At 47.0% G+C, this 20,753-nt stretch overlaps 1 protein-coding gene across 1 annotated transcript in view; it reads left to right on the top strand.

Annotated features, from left to right (window-relative positions):
• Positions 1 to 20,753, top strand: part of LCMT1 (leucine carboxyl methyltransferase 1) — a 172,807-nt gene that overhangs the window by 53,599 nt on the left and 98,455 nt on the right. Inside the window, exons 4-5 of the mRNA XM_078664171.1 lie at positions 8,078 to 8,154; positions 17,990 to 18,051. Coding sequence (XP_078520297.1) covers positions 8,078 to 8,154; positions 17,990 to 18,051 — 139 coding nt within the window. The remainder of the gene's footprint in view (positions 1 to 8,077; positions 8,155 to 17,989; positions 18,052 to 20,753) is intronic.

Below are 20,753 nucleotides of genomic sequence, written 5' to 3'. Positions count from 1 at the left end.
CTGGGTCTCCAGGCAGGGAGACAGCCCAAGTGGCGGTCCTCTGGCCCAGCAGCAGCAGCAACAGCCCCCTCAGGATCCTGGAAGAGAACAACATTTGTGGGGACACAGCCCCATTTTTATACAGTGCATTTCTTTGTTCAAGGGTGCAGAGTGGGGGCGGAACCAGTCGCAGCTGGTTCTTGAGTACTCTGTTTACCTCAACCACCCTCTCTATTCACTGGCAGGGCTTGGGTGATTAGACACACCACAGGGGGGCGGAGCCAGCATTGTGTGGGGAAAACCCAGCCCATCCAGGACACAGGTACACTCCTCCCACACATCACTCATGCTAATCTCCCACTCACCACCGGGCAGACCCATCCAGACTTCCTGGAGCCTGGCATGCCAGCCAGCTCCAGCCAATCACACGCCAGCACCCTCACAGCACACGTACAGCCATGTCTAGAAATGGCGCTTCGCTACTAGACACATACATGCTGCATACACCGTTGCGCAGCATTCACTCTCACGAGTTCACACATACCAGACTCAAGCCTGTACACCCCACGCATCAGGAACTACCAGGGACACATACATTCCCCATGCATTCCTATGGGCGGGCAGGCCTAGCTCAGCACATGCACTCAGAGTGCGCCCGCACTTTCCACTGGGACACAGTGAAAGTGCGCAGAATCCCAAAATCACCATTTCAAGCAAAAAGTCTAGGGGTGAACCTGCCCTAAGGGCCAAAGTCCAACATAACCCCCTTCCAGCCAAAACGCAGGGGAGACCAATCACCACCGTGATGGACTTCCCTGCTTGGGGCGATAGAACACGGACGCGGGCCCGCAACTGCAGGGACACCCTCCTGTTCTATGCCACGGTGAACCCATGGGATTCCTTCTAAACACACTGTCTGGACCAACTGGGCTACCCCACTGGTACTCCCAAGTTGTCCGCGGCCAGGACCAGGCCCTGGGCCACCCAGGTGCCACTGGTCCATGCCAATTCGCAGAGCGGGGGGTAGTAACCCCTGGCAAATAGGAGCCATTCTCCACTCTTCCTGTCTGCAAGACAGGACTAGACTGCCACTGGTACTCCAGCCTAGGGCCTACAACCTCAGGCGGACCAGGAGTCTCAGGGAAGGCTCTCCTCCCCCTACCTCTTCTCCTAGGGTTCCTCCTCCCTCTGCGAGGGGTACCCCTAGAACGCCATTCCAACCCAGGACTTATCCACTCAGGTTGCACCGGGGTCAGAGGTGGGCTCTCCCACCCTCTGCACCCCCTTCCAGAGGTCTGCCCTCTCCCACCTGGAGAAGTTCCTCTGGAAGAAGAACCGGTCAGGACACTGGTTACAGTCGTCCTACCCTTCAGGTCAGGCTGATCCTGAACCTGGCCTCCCAACCTCTGGTCTAGAACCTTCGGTGGAACAATTGCCTGGCACTCCAGGACTTCTGGGGATTCACTCGCAATCCCCCTGAGGCTAACAAATGTCACATCTGTTGCGTGACTGTCTGTCTGGCGCAGATCTCCCGCCCTCTGTCCACCTGACAGTGCGTGACGATCCCCCAGACCAGAAGTGGTGTCACCATGGTCACTACACGGGAACCTAGCCCAACTGGGTAGTCCCTGACCCACTGGTCCAGCCACTGGGGAACTCCCCCAATCACTCCTCACTCTGGACTCCTGTACCCTCCCTACCGGAGCGGTACTGCCAGACTCTAGAACCACAGGAGCTCTGGTTACAGACACTCCAGGTCCTCTACTCACTAGGAGATCCTCCTCAAGTGGACTAACAGGACAGCCTAGGTCCCCAACCTGGTGTTCCCTCAAGAAACCACCCAGGTTCTGAGACAGGGCTTCGGGCCTCTGGGGGCTCTCAGCCACCCACTGACTCCTGCTCCACTGAGCCAGGCAGTCAGCCCCTACACCCTTCTCACTAACCAGGGACCTAGCTGGGCTACACTGAGCCTCTTCCACCACGCTGGGCTGGAAGATCCCTGACCCACTACTTTTGGAGTCACTCACCAATGACTCTAGAGAACCTCTGGCCCTTCCCCAGCGGTCGGCTTCCCTTGCCAGTAACTCTGTATCAGTAAATCCAACTTGCAACAGGTGTTGGCGCAACTCTGGCGAACAACCACTGAGCACCTGCTCTTTGACAATAAGATCAAACAAGACTTCAAAATCAGAGTCAGTGTGAACCTCTACCCAAGCCCACAGTGCTCCACAACAGTCATCCTCAAAGTCTACCCAAGACTGGTGAGACGGTTTCCTAAGGTTCCTAAACCTCAACCTATTCTCCTCCTCTGGGGAAACAGGAACCATACTCTGGGAACTGGGAATTTCTACACTGTGATTTAAATAGCTGCCACCACTGGACCCAACCCTCCCTGGGGGATCCAGACACTCAACACTGCGCGCAGGGGATAGTCTACCCTCCAGAGCTACTTTGCCTCTGGTGGCGGCCCTCTCAGCCTCCTCTATCCTTTCCTGCGCTAAGACCCTCTCGGTCTCCAGCTGTTGCTTTCTAATGCCCAGCTGTGCCATAGCCTGGGCATGCTCCAACCTGAGCCTCTCTAAAGCCAGCTGGTGCTCCCTTTCTCTCCTCCTATCTTCCAGCTCCTCTGGGGACAGGGAAAGGGATGAGGCGCTGCCTCCTATGCTGGACCCAGCAAGGGACTCCCTATCTATGGGGTCCTCACTATCTGCTGGCGTCCCTGTGCTATCATTTTCTTCCTCCTCTTCTGAATCTTCAGGGCTCCCCACAGACCCACCACCCTCCTGGTGTGAAGCCCGGGCCCTTTCCTCACTGCGCTCAAGGTCCCACTGACACTTTTGCCATAGGATCAGGCTGCTCCTAAGTTCGGACTGAGTGTCTAACTCATCCACCCCTATGTCTCTCTCTTCACAGAACCTTACCAACTCTCCCATACTGTATCTAAACAGATCACAGACATCAAAAGCAGGCACCATTCTGGCGGACGTTCTAGTGAAGAGATCACACAGGGAACCTAGGGGTCTGAGCTAACACAGGAGTACACAATTCACAAGGTATTCAGCAAGCTCTCTACCCCAGAGAACTCACACTCACTTGCCTAGTGCCACACACCATTCATCCACACACAACCCCCCCCTCGGACTAGTAAGGCAGTTTCTACCACCCCTGACTTCTCAACCTGACCACAAGTGACACAGGTACCAGACTCTGGGCGCGGGGCAGGGGAACAAATGCACTGGACACAATTGCACAATGATACCTTCAGGAGAAGAAAATATGAAACTTCCAAAAAAAAACAATCCCCTTAAAATGTGGTCATCTAAAATGCAGAGTTTTGTGGTGCAGCCAGCCGCTACTAAGGTACAAGGCAAACACAAATCCTTATCCCACCGCTTGCCGCCAATGTTGGAAGTGGGATCCCCGGCTGGCCAGGGCTTTCGCCAAAGTCAGTCAGAGACCACCACACCCAAGTCAGGGCAAGGGAGTTACACGCCAAGATAACCCCTACTCACCCTCTAGGTAACGTGGCGCGAGCAGCAAGGCTAAACTTGGAGGCGATGTAGGCTAAGTATTTGCGCACGCACCCCAGCAACAACAACCAAAGGCCCACCACAAAGGAAACTCCACACAAGGTTATATAAAAATAGCCTTTGTATTACACCAAAACACATTAGATAAAACACACACTTTACAATGTGCCAGAGGCACGGGCAGAATTTACAAGGGGATATTTACAAGACAGGGCCACCTGGACCACTGTCAGGAATCAGAAATAGCACTTTCAGAAATAGCACTTAGTACATAGAATATAGCACAAAATAGCACACAACCAGTAATTACTGGTAACCAGGACCTCACTAGCACCACCTGTACTAGGGAGAAAACAACCACCTATGTATTACAATACCTGTAGGGGTGTAAGAGGAAAACACATGATGCAATGCATAACATTCATTCAGAGGTGTAAAGGAGGAAAACACATGATGCATCACAATACATTCAGAGGTGTAAGGCACATGACGCATAAACAATACATTCAGAGGTGCATAGAACAATAACAATTGCGCCAAACTCACAAGTCACCACCTGTGACTGTCCATGTGTCCCAATGTCAGGGCCTAAACGTGGCAGTTGCCCACAAAGTGCTGGGCAACTGGGTAGCACAATGATGGGGCCAACGCTGGAGCCTCACAGGCTCTGCAGCAACAAAATGGCCCCCTGAGCCTCTCTGGGCCCTTCACAACGACTTTGGCGCCTGGAGCCTCTCTCCGGGCCCTAAGAAATAAAGGTGGCCCTCCAGAGCCTCACTGGGCTCTTCACAAATGGAAAGGCACTCAGGAGCCCTTCTCAGGGCGCTACACCAATGACTGGCCCTCCCGAGCCTCTCAGGGCTCGTAAAACTACTGTGCCCCCTTGGAATCCCCCTCCTGCGGACTCGTAGCAAAATGGGGGTGCCTAGAGCCTCTCTCAGGGCTCAGAAACCAATGCGGGTCGTGGGGTCCCTCTCAGGGGACCCGGCGGAACAGGGAGGCACTAGAGCCCTCGTGGCTCTATGAACAAAGGTGCCGGTTGGAGCCTCGACCGGCTCAAAAGAAATGCAGCCCAACAGTAGAGTCCTTCTCTGGGACTTGCAAAGGAAATGCCCCCGGGGCCCCACTCACCGGCTTCCTCCGGACGGGCGGGGCTCTCCTCTTCACACGGGAGCCTCGCTGGGGTGGAGAAGTGACCCCGGGGGCGCCCGCACTCACCGGCTGTCAGGGGAGGCGGCGGCTCCTCGAGGCGTCAGCTCCTCTCGGCCAGGCTTCTGCCCTCACTCTCCTGGGCTCTCCCTCGCTTTGGGAGCCCGGGGGGGACAAGAGAAGACGCCGGCTTCTCTCTCTTCCTGGAGCACGGGGTGGCCTCCCGTCTGCGTCCGGTTGTTTCTCTGTCCTGCCCCCGGCCTGCCTGACTTCCAGGTCGCGGCTGCGGGGCGGGACGTCCGGTCGGCCTGCTCACTGATTGGCCGGCCGGCCAACCACTTCCGGGTCGCACTTGGCAGCGGCCCGGCAACGTTTTAAAAACACTCCGGGCTGCGGCGGTGAATCTCGAGGGGCAATGCCGGGTGGGCACCGGCCTTAATTACCATAAAGCGCGGTGGGCACGCGCTCGAAAGGCGGCAATGTCCCGGGCAGGGTGGGCACCTGCCAGGGGGCTCAAGACTCGTCACGGAGCGGGGTCAACGCCGGGTGGGCTCCGGCTTCCAAAAGCAAAGCGCCCCTCAGCGCTAGAGGGGTGACCACAGCGCTCCCAGGGGTCGCAATAAAGCGCGCTCAGCGCTACAAGCAAAACGAAGCGCTCCCAGGCGCTAGGAAAATCAGGAAGCGCTCACCAGCGCTAGGGACAACAGAGTCCAGCAAAGTCCTTCAGGGCAGGCAGGGGGCAAGGCTGGGCCCAGAGCCAGCTCACTGGGTCTCCAGGCAGGGAGACAGCCCAAGTGGCGGTCCTCTGGCCCAGCAGCAGCAGCAACAGCCCCCTCAGGATCCTGGAAGAGAACAACATTTGTGGGGACACAGCCCCATTTTTATACAGTGCATTTCTTTGTTCAAGGGTGCAGAGTGGGGGCGGAACCAGTCGCAGCTGGTTCTTGAGTACTCTGTTTACCTCAACCACCCTCTCTATTCACTGGCAGGGCTTGGGTGATTAGACACACCACAGGGGGGCGGAGCCAGCATTGTGTGGGGAAAACCCAGCCCATCCAGGACACAGGTACACTCCTCCCACACATCACTCATGCTAATCTCCCACTCACCACCGGGCAGACCCATCCAGACTTCCTGGAGCCTGGCATGCCAGCCAGCTCCAGCCAATCACACGCCAGCACCCTCACAGCACACGTACAGCCATGTCTAGAAATGGCGCTTCGCTACTAGACACATACATGCTGCATACACCGTTGCGCAGCATTCACTCTCACGAGTTCACACATACCAGACTCAAGCCTGTACACCCCACGCATCAGGAACTACCAGGGACACATACATTCCCCATGCATTCCTATGGGCGGGCAGGCCTAGCTCAGCACATGCACTCAGAGTGCGCCCGCACTTTCCACTGGGACACAGTGAAAGTGCGCAGAATCCCAAAATCACCATTTCAAGCAAAAAGTCTAGGGGTGAACCTGCCCTAAGGGCCAAAGTCCAACAGTGTAGTTGGCTGGTTGATGTTTTTTATTCCTCCCAGACAGCCACACAATAGATAGGTGAGCCTTGGTGGGGCATCACTCTCAGAAAATGGGGGGAGGAGCAAGGTGCAACCCGACCTTGCAACTGAACAGGCTGGGCCCTGCCATCATGCAAAGGACTTGTTGCTACTGCATTGCTCATGCAGTCAGCCTGGAGCCAGGGCATGGGAGGCAGTAAACTTCAAGCACTTCAAAGGGAATTCTATAGCAACGACTTCAAAGAAGGCACCGGGTATAAAAGTAGGATCCTAGGACCCACTTTTCCATTATTCTTCTAGATGTAGCTTTCACTTATGCACTGGCAGTGTGAAGTACACTGGCAGTGTGAAGGTAAATCCAAATTTCCTCTAATTTGACATGCTGAATGGATCCACCTATTGGACTTGGACTTTGCCACTACCCAGGGAACCGTATCTAACCCAGAAATGTCTGAAAGCGAGGCACCCAGCGGAGTCCAGGGTGGTGTGACTTGAATGGCTTCCACTACATTGCCAAACCCACAATGCCATTTAAACCGCAAACTTTGGCTAAAATCATCGGTTTCTGTTATTTTGTGATGTTACTTATGTATAAATTGGTCAAGTAACAAATTGCATATTCACAATGTCAGGCTGGTATTAGCAACTTCTTGGTATGGGCTCCTAACAGGGATGGTGGCTTTCAAGGAACAGCATAACACCATCCCTGTATTCGCATTCCTGAATGAAAATATATCTATTTTTAAGCCATCTGTGTTCCTTAAAGAAACTGGTGCTGCTTAACAAAAATAGTAAAGTAATGTGGGAATGTTTCAACGTTTTAAGCCAAAGGGCAAACTGGCTTAGTGGATGGAGAGTGCAGGGCTAAGTGTTCTGTTATACCCTATATTGATGTTTAACTGCTTAAAAAATCGTTTTCTCTTTGTGAAGACATTTGAGGGAAAAGGCAGAGGTCCTCAGGACTGCAGCCTCTGCTGTGCAAGGCTGACAACCAGGACAGCCTCTGTACTGCAAATGAGTTACCAACTTCTTTGAGGATTCAGTCATTTTTAGCAAAACACTGATGCATGCAATTGCGAATCGCAGCTTGGCGGGGACACCCCGTTCATGCCGGCCTTCCCCTACAGTTGCATAACTACTTTTGTAATCGAGAACGTTTTTTCCAAATTCCAATAGTGGTTTAGTATATATTATAATTTATCTTTGTCGTCTTAAACTCTGTGATTTTGTGAATCTCAGTGTGTGTGACTGCAAAACGCTTTAGTATTTATGGACGTAGTTCTTTTTCGGGACACAGATCTTACTGCCTTTAAAGGATTTCCCCCCAAAAAAGAATGATTAGCAAAGCAGCCTTGTAGTGAATCACGATTTGTTATAATTCTTGTAGTCACAAACCATTTGTTGTACATAACTTCTTGTACAAAGTAGATGATAACTATGTGCAAAATCTAAAACCCTCAGTTAGGAAAGATATTTCTAAATAATCAGATACAAACATAGGCTTAATTTCAGACAGTTTCCAAAGTCCTTGGAGGCTAGTTCACCCAGATATTCTATTCATGGACCATCCTGGTTCTTATTCCCATAAGATAAGGCCCTAATCTTTTAGCTTGAATTGTTAATTCGCCCTTAATACTGGCTTAATGTGGAAATTGATTGTACCACAATGCATTGTGAAGTGCCACACTAATACCGGCCAGTGACCAGCATGTGTTGTCTGTGTTTCTATTTATTTGCTGCTGCTTGTTATGCTTGTGCAGTATTATGTCTGGACTACTCAATCAGAGCATTTATGCAGTTGTGTGTTTCCTGGGTCTTCTAGGTGACCTGCCTGTGTTTTAGTTCTGCATGTCTTATCCAGGATTTATGTTTTACACTGACTCATGATCTCTGTTCACAGGATGAGAACCTCCTGCCTCTCAAGTACTTTGAAGTGGATTTCCCGATGATTGTTGCACGCAAGTTGTACAATATTAAGTGAGTTGTTCTGCGAATGAAAAGCTCTCAGTTTGAAACTAATTAAAGTGGATCTGCTAAACTTCTATGTGGCACAAGGTAATTGTCATTTCATACATGACCACAAACATACCTGATATTTCACAAATCATTAGCTGTTCTAGTTCAGTTCAATAAACACAAAAGTAGTAGGTTGCCAATACCAATGTAATAAGCAAGGAAACTGTGGTCGAATGTGAAGATCTAATTGCTGTAGGCCCTGTATAATCTAGGTGGGTCTAGGATGCCATCCCTAGTGGAAGAGGATGACTTGCACACAATATTGTGTCCTGCTTCATCATAGGCATCCTCTCCTCTCCCTGGTAAGATGGTGCTACCAGGGCGGACTCAACCTCCGTGAAGACTCTGGCGAAAGGAGGGACTTCTTACATAAAACTTACAGGACACAAGCGGGATCCAGTTGAATTAAAAATACCTTCAGGTGCCTCGGTTATCACCTTTATTCGTGAGGACCTGAGGTACTGTAAAACCAAATACGTTGATGGACCCTGTAGAGAGTAATGTCTGTAATCCATTTTGCAGTAAGCCAACATGTTTTTGCCCACACAAAGAGCCATAGAGGTCTGGGGCATTCGTCAGGGCTGTCGGATACCTGCTGGAACAAAATAACTGGTGTCACCTATATCCCTACAAACTAAAGTGGGGGAGTACATCTAAAGAGTGCCCAAGTGAGTCCTACCTGGGATACTCTCATGTGTAAATCATCCCGTTCCTGCAGCGGGGAAGAGTATTACACAAAAGCAGGTCCAATGAAACAAAACGGAGTGTCAGACGTGATTATTTATCAAACGCACACACAGGTAAATCACATGACTATAATCATGGGTATCCTTGCATGCTTGTAATTATCACCCAACACATGCCAGATACAACCTATCTCATGAGTGTGAGTGGGTAATGGAACAACACTCTCTCCATGATCAAGAAAGGGTCACCTTAACTCATATTAGCTATGATGGAAACAAATCCACCAGTGCGTCCAATGACTGTTATTTCCTGGACCCATTTTACTAGGATTATAGGAATTTTATATCCGGCATAGTAAACTATGCCCCCTAAGGTTACTGGTTATCAAAGTTAAAACACCTGCTCCTTACCCTAGACTTAAGGGATACTATAGAATCGGTCAGAAGGAGGGGTGGTGGCCTTCGTAGTCACATACAAAAACAAGCATTGGAAATGCAATAGGTCTCGCAATAACGCGAGTCTGAACTATTAGCATTGTAAATGATAATGCCCTTTATTTTTGCGTTCTGGTTTTTGGAACATAAATAAAAGGCTTTGTCATTTACAAGGCCTATAGCTTAAATTTGCGTTAAAACGAGACCTATTGCATTGCAAATGCTTGTTTTAATTTGCAAGAGTTTATCATATTTTATGTGGTTTGTGTTGTACAGTGTGCATGCGGCTTGTGCAGGGGCTCTTAGACTTCGGCCAGACCCTCATCATGGCATTTGCTGGTAATCTGTTGTTCACTGGGGTGAAGAAAGCTAAGTTCCATGCACGAGACCTTGTGTAGACCTTTATTAAGTCTGTTGAAGAGCGCAGCAGTACTTACTTCATGCTGCAAACACGAGGGCAGCAACTCAACGTTAGGGCAGATACGTACGCCTTGGCCGGACAGGTTTTTAGCAATGCATCTGAGGTGAAACAGCATGGAGGGGATGTGTGGTTGCGCGAAGAAATCAGGGGCCCAATTTGAAGTGTGTGTTGTAATTATGAAAGCGGGCGCGTGTTAAACATATAGCACAGCGCCCATGTACGTCAAAGCTATGTGCAGCAGCCTAGGAAGCAACTGCTGTGGCTAGTCATTACGAGCTGCTCTCGAAGGCGGCTTTGGAACAGATGGTAATTTAAGTAAAAAAAAAAGACTTTGATGCAGCAGGGGGCGGAGAGCAGGGGGTCGGAGCGGGAAGAGCTGCTGGCGTGGGAGGGTGATTGATGGGCGGGGCAGCGCTGGGGAAGCCTGGGATGCCTTTGATGTGGGGAGGGAGGAGAGCCTTGTGCAGGAGAAATGAACAGATGTCCGTGAGGTGTGGGAGGAGTGCCTGATGCGCGTGCTTGTGTTTCACGTGAACTGAAAGAAAACGCTGGCTGAAAGCCCTTTGGTTTGACGAGGATTTTGCCGACTTGAATTCTCGCTCCTCAATGCGCTTGCGCGCATTTAAGGTCACTAGACCTAAAAATAGGGGAGTACATAAAAAGGAAGGACAACATGAGATGAACATAAATGGATGTCTGCATACCACACAGGGGATCAAAATGACACACAAAAACACCAACAGTTCTCGTTGTTAGAAGTAGAGTTCATTAAAGGCTGCTGAGTAGAAATACAGGTCCAACATATTTGTAAATATAGTTCAAAAGTGTTACATAATTATCCTTTGCATATGTCAGCGGGAAGTACGAGGTTGTGCTCCTAGTTATGCACTGGGCACATTACCCCTACACCCCCTCTATTAACAACAGAGGTTCATAAGGAAAACACCTTGTACAATTAGCAACTATCATTTTTATAGTTATCTTTAAAGAAGGCTGCCAAGAGTGCTGTTAAGATAGAGTAAATTCCCATGAGAATAAGTAGACCAGTCACAAGTTATACATAATGTCCTTCGTCCAGTGGTTTTGTTACGATATCGTGTAAGCAGCAAAATAAAAGTCCTCATGTTAAATAGTGACCTGTACTGTACTGCAGGCATCCCAATCACCGCTCCGTCAAATTGATGGTCCACTTGCTCTGTTTAGAGTCAGGTATACTGTCGAGTTTCATTTGTCGGTGCCCCTACTGGCTCAATTGGCGGAAACCTTACACCGATCGCCAGTGTACTTGGAGCTATCATTGTAAGTACATCAACCTTCTGCCCTACTTAGACCAGACGGTCTGATGTACTTTTTTCTGTTTAGGACTGCCAGGTAAAACCTGGCTGTCTGGAGGAGAAACAATAACCCCACACCTTGGGAGATAACCACGTTTGTGTTTTACAAAACCAGAGAGGCTGCTTGAAATGTGGCAGCCACTCGGCAAGCCTTGTGCTTTTTTGAGGAGCCGTTGTATCTGCATCACTTTTGAAGGCCCAGAGTGAGACATATTTGCTAGGCCAGTGGAGAGCTCGAAATATGTTGGGCAATAGTCTGTCAGTGTGGTGGATGGCAAGCCACCCGCCAAATTCTAAATGAGAAGTTTTACTTCATTTGTTTACAATGGCATGGTTTTAGCCAGACTCTGCTACCTAAAAAACATGTAACTTTATTATTTGTATATTATGGCAAACTATTGGTCCTGACTTTTTCTTGTAGACCATCCCCTTTTGTCTTTTACTAGTGTTACTTCATGGTTTTCTTTCAGTGGCATGTCATGGCATGTCGTGGCTTTTGTTTTCTTTTGCAACCATTTTTAGGTCTTGCCATACACAGCGCGCATGCGCTGCATGGGAGACCTCTTGAAATCGATTCGGTTTTTCGCCTAAAAACTTGCACGGATTGCATTGCTTTCAATGGCAATGCGTTCACGTTTATCGATTCCCTTGCGGGAGCGAGCTTTGATACCATCGGTTTGTAATTAACTTGCAAACAGGTGGTGCCCCTGCTCGCTCCCGCAAGGGAAACAGGCGCAGGCCCCCCCCCCTCCCCCTGTTGCCTCCTCCTCTGCTCGTCAAACTTGTTTTTTTCTTCCCTCTATCTCTCCGCAGCGCTCATTGCGAGCCTCTCGCTCTGTCTTGTCTGTCTTTCAATTCCTTCTGTCTCTTGTTCACTCTATCTGCACGCCAAAATCTCTGTGTGCGCACAATCCCCTCAGGCTGTCAACAAGCTTCTTTAAGTTAATCATTCTTCGATCAGGAGTTGGATTTATAGAAAGGAAATGCGGGTAAAAGGTCCTTGTGAATTTTAAATATATCAAAGAGGCAACATGTATTTGAGTGGTCCTGCTTGAAGAATACAAGTAATATCCGTCCAGCAGTAGTCTCAATCACTGTATTTATGTTTATTGCTACCCAATCGGCCTGCTCTAGCAATTTGCCACAGGTGTCACCTGTGCCAAGAATTACCTACAGCATGTCAGTGTTGGCATTTTTTCCAGGGTGCCCCATGCCTAAATTTACCTACAATGTGCTAACACTAGCACCCCCTATCTCTTTTTGCATGATCAGCCCAAAGCATTCGACTGATGCTGCTGGTTTTTTCGACTGTGAGAGTGTACTGAGGCCTGCTAACCAGACCTCAGTACCAGTGTTCTAACCCTTTGCAAAATATATGTTGATTTGGCTACCCCTAGGTTACCTTACTTAAAAGTTCAGAGTACACGTTACCAGGGGTACCCATCCTGTGGCATGTAAGTTAAGGAGTTCATCCAGGGCTGCAGCACAGATTATGTCACCCCGAGAGTGACAAAGCACAGCATGCCTACCAGCCTGTCACTGCAGACTGGAAGAGCAGTTTTAAAACTGCTAGTTCGACTTTGGCATTTGAACCTATGGCAAAGCCCAAAACTCCCTTAATGAATTACGTAAGTCGCCCTAATGCGGCCCTATCGAGACCTAAGACAGGGGGCTTCTAGATTATTAAGTAGGGCATGTATTTTCATATGACCTAACAGTAAAAACCCCATTGGCAAGTACAGAGTTACAGACTGATATCTCAGCACTGCTAACGGCTACCTTCTAAATAGGACTACTACAGTTAGTATTTCGAAGTATCAAATTAATCCTGGCATTAACCGAGTCAAATTTAGTGTCACTTTTAAGGAAAAGCAACTTTAGAAATTTGCCACTCTGTTGCCCAGTTAATCTAGTGGCCATTCGGAAATTCTGGCCACCAGACAGCCTTTTGCCCTCCTGGGGAGTAATGAGAATGGCCTCCCCCTCGCAAGAAGCCACACAGGGTGTTGGCCCAAAAGGCGAGCTTCAAAGAAGCCGACTCTGATGGACAAATGGCTACCAAACTTGAGAGGGCTGCCCCTTTGTTCAGATAGATGGACTGGTGGCGGGAACAGAGAGGGTAACCAGTTGCCAAACTATTTTTTCCATGGGCATGTACCCCACAGGTATCTACACCTCTTGGGTGGGCTACCAAGCTCCCCACACCAAGAAAAGGGTTATTGGAAGTGGGCAGAATAGGGCACTCTGGGATAGGTAGATGCTACACATAGCCAAACATTGTCATAAGGTGGGAGGGATCCTGGTAGCCTATTGGCTAGTGACCACTTCATCCCCCAGGGCACTTTCTGGGATTAAATATGGCACCCCTGGTACCCTGAACCTCAGATCACATCTAGACTGGAGAGAGGACCAAAGAAGGACTGCCCTGCTGACCTCTGGGTCTGGAAAGAGAGGCTGCATCAACCACTGACCGCACCTGCTGCTACTTGGGCTAGCAAAGACAGGACTGTGACGTAGGTGCCTGGCTCCTGGAAAAGTCCCCACAGACAGAAATGGTGAAATTCAAGAGTTATTCGACTGACTCCCTATTCAAGTTTCAGGGCCATAAAACCTGAAGTATTCCCCTCTGGCCAGTCAGCAGCCACTTCTAAAGAATCACAGCTGACGGTGCTGACGTGTAGTCAAGAAGACCAACCCTCGGCACTCAGAAGTTGCACCCGTGTCTGCCGGACCCAAGAGAGTAGTCAGAATGCTGATTGGTTGCCAAAGGAGGGCACTAGACCTCATCAAAGGAAACCACTGGACCTGCTGTGACCGAGACCAGTAGCCCAGTTGAAACTGGATTTCTCCTGGCTCGAAGAGGACTTCAGGGGATCTCGTCTTCTGTGGCCAAAGTCGCCCCACCTCAACCGTGGACCGAGGAACAACCCCAGGAAGACCTCCTTCGACCACACAGCACCCAGATCATCTTAGCATCCTGCATCCTCAGCATCAGGACCACTTTATTGAAGCCTATAGTGGTCCTTTCATAAAGTGTGGAACTGGACGTGATACTGCTTAGGTGCACAGGTAACTTTCCAAATACTCCCCTGACCTTCTCCGTACCTGAATTGGTTGCCAGTCTGAGCTGGAGTAGTCAAACACAGCTCTTTCAATCTTCTCAAAAGTTTCCAAACTTTATCTTTATCAAAGCTTGTTTGTGCTTTGCATGAAAAAGCTGAGATTTACGTTTTACTTAAAACTCTATATCTCTGGAACCCTGGGGTGGATTTTGCTCATCTTGGTGTCTAAGAATTAAAATTCATACAAATATAATTATTTGTATAACTTGGTGTTACATTTCCTTTGTTGTGTGTGGCGTTCTTATTCTGTGGTTTGGTGCATCTAAATGTTTACATCAATGCCTTTGTTTAAGCCTTCCTGCTCAAAGCCACAGCTACTGAGGGTTGAACTAGAGATTTTACACACAAGCCTGAGTGGATCCGAAATGGTTTCCTGAACATATTACACTGTGAGGTCTCGCAACCACACCATATATTACATCACAATCCTCACACTTACGATCCCACATACAAACATACAGGCTCACATATACACATGCTCTCTCAAAAAAATTCACTCTCGTGCACATGCACGCATACAACATACATTTAAAGCCATATTATTTTTCTTACCTAAGATGCAAGTTAAGGTCCTGCTCCAGATCTTGCTACTTCACTTTTTATTAATCTTATAGTTCTAATCTAATTTAATATTTCACTATTAATGTAATAAAAATTAGCTGAAAACGAGGTTGGAGCCTGACTCTGATAATGCGAGACATCCCTGAGTTCTTGGCCCTGATTTTCCCACTTCCCAGTTCAGGGGTCTTAAGGGGCAAATCAATGGTTGCAGCTGCGACCCCTGGCTACCCCTAAATGACATTCATGGAAAATGTCTCTCAATCGAAGAAGCTATGAGACTGCTAGACAGAGGGGACACCTAACTTAAAACATACTATATGGCGGCACAACTGACATGGTTGTCGAGATGGATGACTATGGAGGCAGATCCTGTGGGGCTGGGCCTAGTAAGCGATATGCAAGGTACTGATTTGCTGCAGGTGCAACTGGCGAAGACTTGGCTGAATGCCTCAGTCCACATGACTAAACCATGTTGGCTGACATATTTGGGGAGATTGGGTATCACTGCATTGTATACTCCTGCTTTGACCATATGGTTCGTGCCCAAATTCGTTAATTTGCCCAAAGCACACATAGCATTCTTTTGGGACCAGCTGGAAGTCTAATGAAAGGAGATCAATATGATAACTGCACATTTGTTACATTCATAGCCCTACAAGACGATTATGGACTTGGTTTGGGCAATTTATTGCCTATAATGCCGTAATGAACGCAATCAAAGCGACTTGAGGTTGCTGAATCTCTTAATTCTGAGATACTATATGCTCTTTGGAGTGTAACGTAGAGCTGCATCAATATTCTTTGGCACCTAGCCACTATATTTCCCCATTTACACATTTTGGAGTAAAATAGGGACCAGATGTATCAATATTGGGATTGGCGATTACCTAATTGCAATTCTCTGTGAATCGCAAATAGGTAATTGCAATTCCTAACGTATGAAACAAATGGAGTTTCATTCAGACATTCCTAGTGGGTTGCAAATCGACCTACCTCATGAATATTAAAGAGGTAGGTTGCCATTTGCGACCCATTGGGAATCGTTAAAATCACGGGATGGTGGCCTGCTGGGGTCAGCAGACCACCATGTCCATGATTGCTTTTAAATAAAGCAATTATATGTTTTATTAAATGCAGCCCATTTTCCTTAAAGGAATATGGGTGGCGTTTAAAAGAGAAAAATGAAAAGTTTTCTTTTCATTTTTTAAGACCAGGCAGTGGTCACTGGGACCACCGTCTGCTCTTAAAAAATTGTTTTCAGATCTATTCACAAAGGGGAAGAGGCTCCCTGGGGATTCCGTCCCATTTTCAAATGGATTATCACCTACTTGAAGTAGGTGGTAAAATGCAAACCTTTTGCGAACGCATTTGGGTCGCAAAATATTCTTACATACCACTGCGATTTGGTATTAGGAAGGGAATCTCTAAACACACTCCTACCTAATACCGAATTGGTATGTAGTCGCAATTCCAAATTGCGATTTGGTTAACACATTTTGGGCAATATGTATCTTGCATTTTGCCAGTTGAAAATGGCCCGATTCGCAGAATCAGGCCGTTGGCGACCAGTAAAATGCATTTTGATGTGTATGAATTCCAATTTGACCTCAGTATTGAGGAAGAATAATACCTACCCCACTCCAGAGGCCTCCTTCGTTCAGTTGGACTTGGCATGGTCTTGTCTCAAGGTCTCAATTCTGCGAACACTACTCAACATGCACTGCCCTCATAGTTCAGATAGCTCCTGAAGTTTGCATATTAGGCATTTCATAATTTTGCAACTAAGAACAAGATGATGAAGAAAGAGGCATATCTTACTCTACTGTTGGCCAAGTGGAGATTGGCAGTTAGGTGGGGTGTAGGAAGGGACCTGAGTTGATTGACTGTTTGAGACATGAAGGAATGGGCCAATGCAGAGTAGAGATATATGAAAATAGTGTAGAAGGATGACAGATTGGAGCATGATTTCATAGCCTGGTGATTCTGTTCTGAACCTGCTGTTCCACCACTCCCCATCGATCCCCCTAAGACTCATGTATCATACGAGTACAGAGCTGGGCAATGACCATTTAGTGTAAACTATAAATCCTGCTGTCTGTGACTAGATGAGCCTTCAAGCTTACTGTGGAGGGGAAACTGGCTTTGGTGAAATAATTTCTGTTGAATACTTTGGAGCAAATGCTGCCCCGTACAATTTTCTTGTTTTCTTGGCGCAGATGCCATTGGTATGGATGCTGCGTCCTAGTATTTCCAATATAGTCTTCTCCACAAACTTGTGATCGTAATATTTGCGACTCTCCCCATGATGCATCCTTCTTTTAAAGTACAATAAGACATAGTTGCAAGTGAGCATGGAGTCTGTTTGTGTTACCTACTGAATCGAAAAAACTGAACAGCTAAAAATAGGCTTCTCGTTGCTTCGTTCCCTGCAGAATTCACAATGGCTACCTCACAAAGTGATAGTGTGAAATCTATTTCTCCCTATTTTAGTTTGTGAGAATGTTTTAATAGAAGATATTTAAGATAGGGTAGAGCAAAAAGCAACAGCTTCAGATTATTTCCAGTTCCTGGACAGCCTATTCTTCTTTAGTGAGATAAATTCCCCTTCATTCATGTCACCCCGACCCCCCATGTTGTGTCTAAAATGTTCTATCTCTCCTCTTGGTTTGCCCTTTTAAAAGGTGCCATGTCTCTTCTACCCCTTGGCCATGACTGTGATCTCTAAGTTCATCAGAATCTCTTCCTTCCATTTATATGGTAAATCTAAACCTGAGCTTCCTGGTTTTATTCTGGACACATTCTATGATAGTAACAAGGTCGCTCTCATGCTCACTTGTGGAAGGTAGCAAAAATAAATTCATATATTAGCTCCAGAATACCCGTGCGTGTGGTAGAGCACCTTACAGATACACATAACATTAGTAAAAAAACAGAAGCAACTGCATTCTGTAAGTAAAAAAATTAAAATGTATCTGTTAAAGTTCTCCATTTCATCTAGACTTTCATCATGTGGATTCCAACAGTATAGCTTTCATACTATGACTCTAAACTGTAGTGTCTTTGCTGTGTATGCATACAAATATGCATGCACTGGTACTTCTATATTGTGAACTTAGCTAGGGCGCTACAGAGCTCTGGTTTCAGTATTCGAGTTCACTCGGTCAAATGCATATTATTTATCATAATGGGTATATTGTATTTTCAGAATTTATTTTAACTATTTAATTTACATTTTAGATCAAAACCTCCACTGAGCAAACCGATCATGGAGCTACAATCTGGGGAATCTCTGCTCATGGGTAAGGAGTTTGCAATATATTTTCAGTTGCCTTAAATGTAATATTTTACCTTATAAATTATTGCAGTATTTTTTTCTTGGTAAGTCTCTCTTCAAGAAACACGCTTGCTGTGTGTTCCTGCTGTTTTTGAGATTGAAGTATTCAGCAAGTGATCACCGTCTCTGATACCTTCCATCTGCCTGGCTGATCTGGTGCAGGGCAATCCACATAAGAGTGCTTACAAAGACACTGGTTGTCAGTGCCCCTACACGCCCTTTGGAATGGTATTCACATTTTTTAGTAAAGCATCTCTAGGTAAGCTAACCATTAAACCAAACCTCACCAGGGAGTATGCAACTGTTTACGCATTTAAAAAATAAGTTAACATATTTCTCCAACTCATGGACCCTCTAGCTGACTCCCTAAAATCTGCTGACACTTAGAATCATATATATGCAGATGAGACTCAACTGTATCTCAAAACTCCTCCCCAGAAGACATCTTATCCCTCACCTCTACTTTGTAAGGCACTCCTTTTTGGCTCACTGATAACCATCTCAAGCTCAACGCTGCTAAAACGGAATTCCTACTCATCACTCCTCCGAATAACATTCCCAACATCGGTCTATGGATGAAGCATCTTCCAGCCCTCAACTATTCTCCTCAAATCATAGATTCTGCTAGATCCTTGGGAATTACATTAGACTAATACCTAAATATGCAGGATCACATCAGTACCGTCACCAAAGGAGCTAATTACCAGATGAGCATTCTACGTAAACTTCAGCCTTACCTCCCACATGATACCATCAAGCATGCAGTTCAAGCTCTTGTGTTGCCCAGGCGGGACTATGGTAGTGCCACACTATGCGGCGTACCTGGGTACAAGTTGGCTCCTTTAAGGGCCTCCTTTAACGCAGCTGCTAGACTTGTCTCCAGAACAAAAATAAATAATCACATTTCCATGAGTCTAAAATCCCTGATTTGGCTCCTTTATGAGGCAAGAATTCAACTAAAGATTGCGTGCATGACTTGTAAAGCCCTACATTTCAATACCCCCCCATATTTGACTCAAAAACTAGAAAAAGCGTGGGGTTGCAGAACTTTGTGAAGTGCGAGATCCCTGCTTCTGAAACCTCAATGTTTCCATAAAAAGAAAATGGGCTACAGAGCTTTCTCGAGTGTCACACCGAAGATATGGAACTCTCTGCCTCCGGATGTTCACCTAATCTCATCTATCCCCTTCTTCAAAAAAGAAGCAAAATCATTTCTGATGAACAAGTAAAATAACACCCCTGTGTTTATCGATTGTATCCATACCTGATATTCTTTTATGATACCGGACCTCTTCATCGCTGACTACCTTAAGAGATGAAGATTAATATTCTGTTTCTTCTCAATGTTGTGCCCTTAGTTCATATATGTGACTAGTTTTGTTAGCTCAATTATACCCTACCTTTCCTTCATGTAAAGTGCTACGATACCCACTAGGGTCATGGTCGCGTGATACAAAACTTTATGAATAAAATAAATAAACTGAAAATCAAGGTTAATTGAATTTGGCAAAGGTGGGACCTAAGCTTATGGTTGCACCATGATTTGCGAATTGCATGTGTTTTTTGGGGTTTTGTGCAATACCTGTATTAGATCCCATCACCCTTAACTAAACTTTAACTTTAGTTTTTTCAAGAATGTTGATTTTTTTTTTTTATAGGTGCATTGCTCTTCAAATGTATTAGACTTGCCTCCTTTAAAATACATCCTGTTTGCTGTTGCAAACAAAGTATCAGGGCAGAGATGTGAGGTGTCTCGGCTTTCCTTCGCGCCATATCTTTTGCGGTTGAAGGAGGCCTTGAACAGCTACCAGCTTGCTCAGTGACCTGTTTACAGGTGCGAAGAGGGTTCCGGAGCAGCTGCCAGTTATGTTATTACTCCATGGGGTGCAAAATAGTCCAGACCAAGGAGTACTGAATCGGGTGAAATTCCCATTGGCAGCTGTTTGTGACTATAAACAGGGATGGGCAAGCTTTCACCTGTCCCATGCCGTCATGCTTGTAAAATGGTGCAGACCAAGGAGGACCATGGTTTTTGACAACTTTCCTTGATGCTGTGTTCACTTTTACGGTCAGGGTATCGTAGCAGTGGTTAATTGTATTGACTCTTCTGCACCTTCATTTGTTTGAGGGCGAAGACATCCTGGGGCCCAAAACAGCCTTTCTCCTTGGTCTTTCAGTAAATAAAATTGTGTGGGCCAAGGAATATGGGGGCAGCTGACAACTTGCATTGACACTTTGTTTGCTATTCCAAACAGGGTGCAAGGGCAGCTTCTTGCTGAAGGTGAAAAAGACCGTGTGTAGTGGCCCATTTTTATCTTGGCAGTTGTGAACAAGGGCACTGGAACAGCTTCGCATGCTCTTGCCCTCTTTCAGCCATAAAAGTGTACCGCACTCCCCCTAACTCAGCCTATCTAAATCAGCCTCTCTAGTATTCTCTAGTGGATACTTTTGGGATTTGAGAAAAGAGTTCTCTCAAGCACTTCACATTCTACTATGTGAAATGTGTTCGCATTTTACCCATTTGCAAATGGGACGGAATCCCCAGGGAGCCCCTTCCCCTTTGTGAATAGCAGCGAAAACAATTTTTTAAGAGCAGACAGTGGTCCCAGTGACCACTGCCTGCTCTTAAAAAATGAAATATGTTTTACAGTCTGTAGAACTTCTCTC

Source organism: Lissotriton helveticus, chromosome 10 (genome assembly GCF_964261635.1).
Source record: "Lissotriton helveticus chromosome 10, aLisHel1.1, whole genome shotgun sequence".
Classification (NCBI taxonomy): domain Eukaryota; kingdom Metazoa; phylum Chordata; class Amphibia; order Caudata; family Salamandridae; genus Lissotriton; species Lissotriton helveticus.
The sequence above is the reverse complement of the archived record's forward strand: the minus strand, read 5'-3'. Positions and strand labels throughout refer to the sequence as shown.